Source organism: Macaca thibetana, chromosome 15 (assembly GCF_024542745.1).
Source record: "Macaca thibetana thibetana isolate TM-01 chromosome 15, ASM2454274v1, whole genome shotgun sequence".
Classification (NCBI taxonomy): domain Eukaryota; kingdom Metazoa; phylum Chordata; class Mammalia; order Primates; family Cercopithecidae; genus Macaca; species Macaca thibetana.
Genome location: NC_065592.1, coordinates 47,792,686 through 47,804,546, shown reverse-complemented (window position 1 = coordinate 47,804,546; position 11,861 = coordinate 47,792,686). Strand labels below are relative to the sequence as shown.

The 11,861-nt window shown below is 41.8% G+C and overlaps 2 protein-coding genes across 2 annotated transcripts in view; one reads left to right on the top strand and one right to left on the bottom strand.

The window, feature by feature from the left end:
• The window catches only part of CHMP5 (charged multivesicular body protein 5), a 297,689-nt gene that overhangs the window by 63,569 nt on the left and 222,259 nt on the right, over window positions 1-11,861 (top strand). The gene's annotated exons all lie outside the window — the stretch shown is intronic.
• The window catches only part of SMU1 (SMU1 DNA replication regulator and spliceosomal factor), a 31,256-nt gene continuing 25,607 nt past the window's right edge, over window positions 6,213-11,861 (bottom strand). The window contains exons 11-12 of the mRNA XM_050760771.1: window positions 8,247-8,399; window positions 6,213-7,530 (exon numbers count right to left, since the gene is read on the bottom strand). Coding sequence (XP_050616728.1) covers window positions 7,432-7,530; window positions 8,247-8,399 — 252 coding nt within the window. The 3' untranslated portion in view covers window positions 6,213-7,431. The remainder of the gene's footprint in view (window positions 7,531-8,246; window positions 8,400-11,861) is intronic.

The following is an 11,861-nucleotide window of genomic DNA, read 5'->3' as shown; positions in this document are numbered from 1 at the left end:
GGAGGACTGGGTGATGAGCCAAGAAGAAGGGGACTTAGAAAACTATGCATACATTGGAGTGAGCATGAGAGAACAAGTTCTCATAATACAAGCTTAAGAAGGAGAACTTTGTGTTTAAAAAGTAAGGTTCCCAACCCATCCGTGTTTGGCAACTTCCTTTTAGTCTGTGCCAGCCAGCCACAGCTACCCTAAAGTTAGAGACGTTCAGGAAAGTATAACTGACCAGTGTTCAGAAAAGTGCTTGTGACAGATTTCACTTTTCACTGGCTTTATGTATAAATTCTAAAATTTTTTTTTTTTTTTTTTTTTGGAGACGGAGTCTTGCTCTGTCGCCCAGGCTGGAGTGCAGTGGCGTGATCTCAGCTCACTGCAAGCCCCGCCTCCCGGGTTCACGCCATTCTCCTGCCTCAGCCTCCCAAGTAGCTGGGACTACAGACGCCCGCCACCTCGCCCGGCTAGTTTTTTGTATTTTTTAGTAGAGACGGGGTTTCACGGTGTTAGCCAGGATGGTCTCGATCTCCTGACCTCATGATCCGCCCGTCTCGGCCTCCCAAAGTGCTGGGATTACAGGCTTGAGCCACCGCGCCCGGCCTAAATTCTAAAAATTTCTTAACCTGTGTTTTAATACATTTAAGAGCATCGTTTAGGGCTGGGCATGGTGGCTTATACCTGTGATCCCAGCACTTTGGGAGAACAGGGCAGGCAGATCACCTGAGGTCAGGAGTTTGAGACTAGCCTGGCCACCTTGGTGAAAACGTGGTGTACTTTACTAAAGGTACAAAAGTTAGCCAGTAGCACTCACCTGTAGTCACAGCTACTCAGGAGGCTGAGGCAGAATTGCTCGAACCCAGGTCAGGAGGTTGCAGTGAACCAAGATGATGCCATTGCACTCCAGCCTGGGTGACAGCAGGACTGTCTCAAAAAAAGAAGAAAAAGCATTGTTTATAGGACACTTAAAATTTTTTGCAAATCTCACAACGTTTTCGGCATTTGTCAGTCATAAAGGAAATGCACATAAAAACCAGATACTACTTCATACCTACTAGGATAGCGCTGATCCAAAAAATGGAAAATAGAATATGGAGAAATTGGAACTCTCTGTACTTTGTTGGTAATGTAAAACGTTGCAGTTGCAGTAGAAAAAAAAAGCTAAACATGGAATTACCACATGACCCAGAGCTGGCCCTCCTTTCTGGGTTTCACATCCATGGATTTAGTCAACCTTGGATCAAAAACAATTGGGAAAAATTGTTCCTGACCATGTACAGACTTACTCCCTAAACAATACAGTATAACAGCTGTTTACATAGTATTTACATTGTATTAGGTATTACAAGTTAACCTAGAGCTAGATGGCTAAATTATGCAGGATGTGTAGGTTATATACAAATAACCATGCCGTTTTATGTCAGGGACTTGAGTGTCCTCAGATTCTGGTATCCATGGAAAGTCCTGGAACCAGTACCCCCATGGATACTGAGGGATGACTATACAAAAGGAATTAAAGAATGGAGGGCTGGTGTGGTGTCTTATACTTGTAATGTCAGCACTTCGGGCAGCCTAGGCAGGCGGATCACCTAAGGTCAGGAGTTGAAGACCAGCCTGGCCAACATGGTGAAACCCCATCTCCACTAAAAAGACAAAAATTAGCCGGTTGTGGTGGTGGGCACCTGTAATCCCAGCTACTTGGGAGGCTGAGGCCGGAGAACCGCTTGAACCCAGGCGGTGGAGGTTGCAGTGAGCCAAGATTGCATCACTGCACTCCAGCCTCGGTGACAAGAGTGAGACTCCGTCTCAGAAAAAAAAAAAGTGCTCATACTTGTATGGTGTTTACTGCAGCATTCTCAACAGTCCAAAGTAGAAACCTGAGTGTCCACCAACAAATGGTTAATGTGTACAATATACTGTGAAATATAGTCATTAAAAGGAATACTTTTTACAGTTTCCCCAAATATGAAGCACATTCCTGTTTGATATGTGGATGAACCTTTAAAACATGCTAAATGAAATAAACCAGATACAAAAGGACAAATATTGTATAATTTCACTTACATGAACTAAACGGCAAATGCATTGAGGCAGAACAGTACCAAAGGCTCAGGGGAGGGGAAGGAGAAGTTAATTGACAATGTTACAGGGCTTCTGTTTAGGGTGATAACATTTTGGAAATACAATAGTGGTTGCATAACATTGTAAATAATGCCACTGAATTGCACAATTGTTTGGGAATTTTGTTATATATGTTTTACAATTAAAAATCCTAAGAACACTAAAAGTCATATTAGGTCGGTTGGTGCAAAAGTAATGTGCCATTACTTTTAATGGCAAAAACCACAATTACTTTTGCACTAACCTAATAGTTATATCCTGAAGAGGCAGAAACTGATAGGTTTGTGTAGTTTTTCAGCTTGTATTATTACCACTAACAGCCTCTGTTGAGCCCTTTATTACTATGTAAGCAGCCATATTTAATTCTCAGAACAACGTAATGAGGGAGAACCTATGAAAAAACAAAGCCCCTTAAAACAACCAAGGACATCACAAAAATACAAGTTCCAGCACTAACTCTGCTTTCTCTGTGATGCTTCTCCTGCCCGTTCATACTTGTAGAGAATAGGAATAGAGGCCAATTATGTCCCTTGAGAGTGCTCTTGGAACAGTGGCAAATTTTCTGTACATGAAATTAGCTTCTCAACTTTTTTGTACATGTGGTACTGGTTCTCAACCTTGGCTACCATTGGAATTACCCGGGAAACATTAAAACACTGATCAGGTCCCACCCTCCAGGGGTTCTGTATAACTTGGCTAGGTGTAGCCTAAGCATCAAAATGATTATGCGCAGCCAAGGTTGAAAGCCACCAATACTGACACATAGATTTAATATTAACCACTGGAACAGAATACCACTGTTAAAATTGCTGTGGAAGGTTAAGTAATGGGCAGGCCCTGCTATTGCAAGTTTTTTGTTGTTGATTTTTTTTCTTTTTTTTTTTTTTTAAGCCAAGTCTCGCTCTGTCACCCAGGCTGGAGTGCAGTGGCATAATCTCAGCTCACTGCAACCTCTGCCTCCCAGGTTCCAGCTATTCTCCTGCCTCAGCCTCCTAGGTAGCTGGGACTACAGGCGTGAGCCACCATGCCCAGCGAATTTTGTATCTTTTAGTAGAGACGGGGTGTTACCATGTTGACCAGGCTGGTCTCGAACTCCTGACCTCATGATCCGCCCACCTCGGCCTCCCAAAGTGCTGGGATTACAGGCTTGAGCCACTGCACCTGGCCTATTGCAAGTTTTAAACAAGCTCAGTCCAGGGAACTTCCTAACTTGGACATACACTTCATAGCAATTTCTTCTCTTAAAATAGTGGAAAATGAAGCTTTAAGAGCACAGTGAATGAGAACACTAGCAAGCTATGGCAATTTGAAAAAAATGTGATTTTAAGAGACAGTCTTGCACCTTTATCATTTAAATTTGGTTATCTCAGCATGAACCTTCTGAGACTGACAGCAAGAATTAAAACACCTTTTGTATATGCGGAAACTACCCTGTAGTCTACCTGTTCTCAAATTTGAGCATGCTTGCTGGGTCCCCACCACCAGTTTCTGATTCTGTAGGTCTGGGACAGGACCTTAGAATGTGTCTTTCAAACAATTTATCAGGTGACACTTTAAGAACCACTGTTCTAGCACAAGCCAAAGAAGTGACAGCAAAGACTGACATCCAGAATCTTGTAATTCGGTTCTCTACTCATCTCACTACCTGTGCTCTGCTTAGGTAAATGTTTTTGCAGAATGTGGAAGAACAACCCATGTATTCTTTGCCCCTGCCCAAACCTAAAGATTGAGGAGAAACTTAAGCAATATTAAGAGTGAGGCAAGAGAGAAAAGAAATCTAGCTTTGGAGTCACATCTGGTTTTCAATACGAGCTTCATGCAAGTTGGAATGAGTTAGGTCCCTCACGTCTGGAAACCTGTTTCATGATGTGTATTTGCGCACCCTCATTACATTGTTCTGAGAATTAAATATGGCTGCTTACATAGCAATGAAGGGCTCAACAGACGCTGTTAGTGGTACTAATAATACAAGCTGAAAAAAAACTGGTGAAGAAGATACTGAATTGTATCTGAGATTTATACCATTTGCTGTTTAAAAAATAAACCATATCACCCCGAAAAACCTCCGCGCAATGTTTTCCAGTCATTAATTCAACAGCTGAATGGGGGATAGGACAAATGTCCTTATGCTCATGGAATTTTAACGCCAGTTTAGCTTCTATGTTAAGAGCTGGAGAGCAGCATCCGTCAAATCTGGTGGCTGCAGCAGAGCACTTCCCTAGGAACCGACTGCACACGCCCAATTCAGAAGTGCGCAGTGATTCCCGGCAGCCGACTCCCCTTCGCTTAGCTGCTGCCACCCGCCCTTACCACGATGTGACCGCCAATTTTTTAACAGTGGCTTCACCCGACGTCTGCAGGCCCTGACACTTGGCTCTGGCGGGTGCGCGGTCTCCCTACCCCCGGTAAGGGGCTCTACCGGCCCTGGACCCAAGATAGGACTCCTGCCTGGCGCCCACCCGGAGCGGCGGCGCCCCAGATCCGGCCGTGGGCGGCGGCCCCGCGCGTGCGCCGCCCGTCCCCGCCGCGGTCTGGCTGTGCGGGCGCTAGAGGGGAGCTGGGCTGTCCCAGCCTTCAGTGCTGGAGGGACGGCCGCATGGGGCTTCAGAAAGCCTGGGCGCCCAGCAGTGTTAAGGAGCGTGTGCCCATTTAAAGACAAAAACACTATTTTTCAGGTTTGTACGAAATGAAGTTGTAGAAAGATTAACAAGGGTTACCTGGGAAAGGCAGATTTTCAACTTAGCGTTTACATGTTCACCCAGTGCATTATTTTATTTAAAAAGAAAAATACATACTTAATGGCTCCTAATCCAGCTCTGTTTGCCTTGTCTCCCAAGTCACCTATCATTTGCCCAGCACATACCTTGCCGCTATGCCACACTGCAGTCCCCGGGAAGGTTCCCTGTGCTTAGATCGCCTCCCAGTCCCTCCAGGAAGCCTTTCCCAACCCTTTCGCGTTAAGTGCCCCGCCTCTCATCATCAGAAAGGTGACTTGAGCTTTTATCAGTTTTAGTTACTCCTTTTAATATGCTCTTCTTCCCTATGTTTAGGCGAGTCTTTTTTTAAACCATATTCAGCACTTGGTGCCAGCAACAGAAGTGTTCCATAAAAATTCCTAGAATAAACCAACACGTGCTGACTAGATTCTCTATCTTCATAAACGGTGGTACAAACTATGCATAACTACCAGCTTCATGAGGTCAAAACTAAATCAAAAATTCTTCTCAAAGACTTTTAAAAATTTTTTTTAGCATAAACTGTTTCCTCTTTCTAACTTCAACTTCTCTTTCTTAAGTGAACGTTTCTTTCCACTGGGATGGCTGTCTACATTCTCAGGAATCCTGAATTCATGACTATGTTCAACTCCCACGACCATTTTAAAATCATCAAAATGGCAGCAAATGACATTACCTGGGCCAAAAAGCTGCAGGTTTTGTGGCAAATGGGAAATGTGTTACAGAATATGACTGGGAAAGAGGGATTTCTTAGTGTCGCTCAGAATTAATTCAGCAAACACTGAACATTACTACGTGCCCCACATAGGATCATACTGCATTTCAAGTCACAATCAAAGGTAAATTACAAGGCTGGGCGCGGTGGTTCATGCCTGTAATCCCAGCACTTTGGGAGGCCGAGGCAGGCAGATCACCTGAGGTCAGGAGTTCAAGACCAGCCTGACCAACATGGTGAAACCCCCCCCCCCCCAACTAAAAATATAAAAATTAGCCAGGCATGGTGGCATGTGCCTGTATTCCCAGCTACTCGGGAAGTATCAAGAATCGCTTGAACCTGGGAAGTGGAGGTTGCAGTGAGCTGAGAGGGCACCATTGCACTCCAACCTGGGCAACAGAGCAAGACTCCATCTCAAAAAAATAAAATAAATTTTTAAAAAAAGTAAATTACAAGACTGCAAAACTTTAAAAAAACCTTCCCCATTAGTTTGTACCTAATAAATGCTAACATTTAAAAGGGGGCACAAAAGGCCTGTGGAAACAAGAACTCACATTCTTGAAAGTAGTGCCTAGCACAGTATCTTCCTCATCATCAGAGGTGCTCTATACATCTTTAGTTGAAACATAAAACAGACATCCATATGCAAAATATTTTCAAGGGTTTTGTTGACTTTTACATGTTTTTCTTTAGCTAACTGGTAATGATGCACATTACAAAGGAGACTTTTCTAAATCTCAAGTACTTTTGCTAATTTTTCTTTGAAACAACAGCACATTTCCAATGCCAAACCATCCCCTACAACGTACAAAGGGGAGATGACAAAACTCTGAATTCTTGTAACGGATCCTGCAACTAGTTCTATTCAGAAGATGGAGACAATATTCCCTGGAGTTGATTGAACATGTGAGAAGGCACAGCTCAGAAGGAGAGGAAAGCTGAGGGCAGTGAAATGAGAACCTATGCATCACCTGGCCTTTTTACATGTTAGTCTATCCTACTATCCCAGGAATTCACTTCTGCTATACTTGAGATTCGGGGATAATAATGTCACTCCTCCTCCCAAATTCTAAGTAAATATGTTAACTAGATGAGCATTTATTTACATTTTAGAACAAAGTCTCCAGAAAGGTATAAAGTTTATTAACATCTTCAAAAAAAAAAAGATGGGCTGGGCATGGTGGCTCATGCCTGTGATCTCAGCACTTTGGGAGGCCAAGGCAGTTGGATCACTTGAGGTCAGGAGTGTGAGACCAGCCTGGCCAACACGGTGAAATCCCATCTCACTAAAAATACAAAAAAATTAGCCAGGCATGGTATCACACACCTATAGTCCCAGCTACTCAGGAGGCTGAGGCAGGAGAATCGCTTGAACCTGGGAGGCGGAGGTTGCAGTGAACCAATATCGTGCCGCTGCACTCCAGCCTGGGCAACAAGCAAAACTCCATCTCAAAAAAAAAAAAAAAAAAAAAAAAAAGATGGAACAGAATACAGCTACTGAATATGATATAGTTCCTTATTTACAAGTTTTACTATAGGAGGGACATTTTAATCAGCATTTCAAATAATCAAAGGAGTAGAATTTTTTTCTAGAAATATCGGTATTTCACTCTCCAGGTATAAGATTAATGAAAACATTAAGTGACTGCACCAGTTAGAAGATAAACTAGTACCTTAAAAATATATTAAAAAAAGGAAGGGATACTTGCTACTTAAACATGAATTTTCACAAAATTATTCTTGTGACTAATTCAGACAATCTATTTGCTTAGAAAAGTGGGCCAAAAAAAAAAGAAAGAAAAAAAAAGCACATTACATGACTATGCCTTCATTTAAGTATGTGCTTTCACTGATTTAAAAAGGAAAGTTGAATTATGGTTTCCAGAGCTTTAGGAGTCCATCTTCACTGTAGGTAGCAATCAGGTTCTGATGAGGGTGATGTGCAATACCAATCACATCCTTCTCGTGCACCTGGAACACGTAAAGCACAGGGTTAGGGTGTACAGATCTGCAATAAATCACTCTGATGACGCTTCCAGAGCTGGGTGGAAGGGAAAGAGATCAAGGCCTGATATTCCAAATGGCATAGGAGAAAGATGGAGGAAGGTTTTCCAACTCACATCACATTGTGACATAATAAGAAATAAACTTTAGGCTGGGTGCAGTGGCTCATGTCTGTAATCCCAGTACTTTGGGAGGCGGAGGCAGGTGGATCACTTGAGATCAGGAGTTCAAGACCAGCCTGGCCAAGATGGTGAAACCCCGTTTCCACTAAAGATACAAAAAATTAGCCAGAAGTGGTGGCATGTGCCTGTAGTCCCAGTTACTCGGGAGGCTGAGGCAGGAGAATCACTTGACTCCAGGAGGCAGAGGTTGTAGTGAGCTGAGATCACACCACTGCATTCCAGCCCAGGTGACAGAGTGAGACTCCTTCTCAAAATAAAATAAAATAAAATAAAATAAAAAATAAACTTGTTTAGTGTTAAGCCACTGAGATTTGGGGATCATCATAGCAGCTGACATTAATTTTACTTCTTGAATTTAACATGGAGCTAAATGTTTTAAAACAATGTTTTTTATACTGAGGGTCACATTGATAGTAGTCTGGAAAAGGCACATACTTCAGAGTTCAGAAAGACACAAGTCTTACCATATTTCTTTAGATGAACTTAGTAAGTAATACTCACTGTCAAAGTTCTCTCCAGTTTGCCAGTGACCGTACTGAAACAGTAGAGCACAAAGTCCTCCCCTACACAGTAGATCCATTCACCACGGGGAGAGAGGGCACAGCAAACAAAGTCCCCACCTTCTCTTTTACCAGAACTGAAGCTTCTGACAATCTAGATCACACCACACCCCAAGACAAAAACATCAGGATTAGTAGCAGCTCAACCATGTACAGCCTTTTCAAGTGACATTTTTACGTTGTTATTTTGCACTTTGGTTTACTATCATTTGTAATTAGATCTCCAATCCTGTTCAGCATGTGCTAACTCTCCATGCCTGGGAAATATTCAATAGATAAGTAATCTAAACTAAATGGCAGACAAAAATTTAGAATTCATACATCCCACATCACCAATCATGCCCTAAAGAGACATATTACCCTTAAGGAAATTTCATTGCCATACATAAAACAATTTTCTAAATCAATATACCAGTAGTTCTCAAAGCTTTCTGGATGTCTGCTCCCCAGTTTCCTCTAACAGAATGAGAAGCTTTCCCCATGCAGGATGATACTTTGTCTCTAAGACTTTGCTTGCTCTATTGATACAACATTAAAATCATCATAAACCAAGCTGAGAGAAACCAATCCGAAAAGTCTACATACTATATGCTTCCATTTCTATACCATTTTCAAAATGACAAAATTATAATAATGGAAAACAGATCAGTGATTGCCAAGGGTTAGGGATTGGAATTAACTTGAATTTAAAACATGATACCATTTACATTAGCAGCCCCAAAGTGAAAATACTTAGGTATAAATCTACCAAAATACATACAATATTTAAATGAGGAAAATTACAAAATTCTGATGAATGATATCAAAGAACTAAACAGAGAGATAGTCTATGTTCATGAATTGGAAGACTCAATATGGTAAAGACGTCAGTTCTTCCCAACTTAATCTATAGATTTCACACAATCCCAATCAAAATCCCAGCAAAGTATTTTGTGGATATTGACAACCCAATTCTAAAGCTTACACAAAGAGGCAAAAGACCCAGAATAGTGAACTCAATATTGAAAGAGAAGGACAAAGTTGGAGGGCTCACAATAACCAACTTCAAGATTTACACAAAGCTATAGTAATCCAGACAGTGTGGTATTGGTAAAAGAACAGATCAATGGAACAGAATACAAAGCCCAGAAATACACTCAACTGATTTTTGACAAAGAAGCAAAAGCAATGTAATAAAGAAAAGATAGTGTTTTCAACAAGACATGCCATGACTGGACATTTATATGCAAGAAAATGAATCTAGACACAATAAAATAAAGACCTTACAGTCTTCACAAAAATTAACTCAAAATGGATCACAGACCTAAATGTAAAACTCAAAATTGTATATAAAACTCTTAGAGGATAACAAAAAAGAAAATCTAGACAATCTTGAGTTTGATGACTTTTTAGATACAATTCCAAAGACACGATCCATGAAATAACTGATAAGCTAGATTTCATTAAAATTAAACACTTCTGCTCTGTAAAAGCCACTGTCAAGAAAATGAAGCCAGATGCAGTGGCTCATTCCTGTAATCCCAGCACTTTGGGAGGCTAAGGCGGGAGGATCACTTGAGGCCAGGAGTTTGAGACCAGCCTCAGCAACATGGCAAGACCCCATTTCCACACACACACACACACACAAAGTCGGGCATTGTGGCACATGCCTGTACTCCCAGCCACTTAGAAGGCTTAGGCAGGAAGATTTCTTGAGCCCAGGAGCTCAAGGATGCAGTGAGCTATGACCATGCCACTGCACTCCAGCCTGGGCAATGGAGCAAGACTCTGCCTCAAAAAAAAAAAAAAAAAAAAAAAAAAGGAAGAAAATGAAAAGACAAGCCACGGATGGGGAGAAAATATCTGTAAAAACTAGATTTGATAAAGAACTATTATCCAAAACATATAAAGAACTCTTAAAATTCAACAGCAAGAAAACAACCCAATTGAAAAATGAGTCAAATACCTGAAACAGACACTTCACCAGAAGTATACAGATGACAAATGAGCACACGAAAAGATTTCCACATTTCATTAGGGAAATGCAAATTAAAATGAGATACCACTACACACCTATTAGAATGGCCAACATCCAGAACACTGACCACACCCAGTGCTGGTGAGGATGTGCAGTAACAGGAACTCTCATTCACCAAGGGTGACAATACAAAATGATACATCCATTTTGGAACAGTTTAATAGTTTCTTACAACTAAACATACTTTACCATACAATCCAGTAATCACACTACTTAGCATTTACCCAAAGAAAGAGAAAACATATTAACACAAAAATCTGCACATGGATGTTTATAGCAGCTTTACTCATAATTGCCAAAACTTGGAAGTCCTTCAGTAGATGACTGGATAAATAAATGTTATTCAGCATTTAAAAAAAAAAAAGCCGGGCATGGTGACTTACGCCTGTAATCTCAGCACTTTGGGAAGCCAAGGTGGGTGGATCATGAGGTCAGGAGTTCAAGACAAGCCTGGCCAAGATGGTGAAACCCCGTCTCTACTAAAAATACAAAAATTAGCAGGGCGCAGTGGCAGGTGCCTGTAATCCCAGCTACTCAGGAGGCTGAGGCAGGAGAATCACTTGAACCTGGGGGCCAGAGGATGCAGTAAGCTGAGATTGCGCCACTGCACTCCAGCCTGGGGGAGAGGGTGAGACTCCGTCTCAAAAAAAGTAAATAAAAAATAAGCTATCAAACCATGAAAAAACAAGGAGAAAAATGCATATTATTAAAAGTCAAAATGAAAAAGTTACATATTTTATGTTTCCGACTACATGACTTCCTAGAAAAGGCAAAACTATGGAGACAGAAAAAGATCAGTGGTTGCCAGAAGTTAGTGGGGAGGGAGGAAGGATAGAAAGGGCATAGAGAATTTCTTGGAAGTGAAACTACTCTGTACAATTCTCTAATGGTAGACACCTGCCATTATACATTTGTCCAAACCTACAGAACATACACCACCAAGAATGAATCCTAATGTAAACTATAGCCTTTGTGTGTTAATGATGTACCAAATGCACGTTCATAAGCTGTAACAAACATACCACTCTGGCACGAGATACTGATAGTGGGGAAGGCTGTTCCGGTGGGAGGGACAGAGGAAATATGGGCACCCTCCGTATTTTCTGCTCAATTTTGCTGTTAACCTAAAACTGCTCTTAAAAGTCTGTTTTTTAAAAAACAACAAATTATGACAATGGAAAACTGATCAGTAGTTGCCAGGGGCTAGGGTTATGGGGAAGATGTAAGTATAAAGATGTAGCGTGAGAGTTTCTTTGGGAATGATAAAACATTTCTGTATCCTGGCCGGGCACGGTGGCTCACACCTGTAATCCCAGCACGTTCGGACGTGGAGGCAGGCGGATCACCTGAGATCAGGAGTTCGAGACCAGCCTGACCAACTTGGAGTGAACCCGTCTCTACTAGAAATCCCAGCTACTCGGGAGGCTGAGGCAGGAGAATCGCTTGAACCCGGGAGGCGGAGGTCGAGCCGAGATCACGCCATTGCACTCCAGTCTGGGCAACAAGAGCAAAACTTCATCTCAAAAACAAACAAACAAA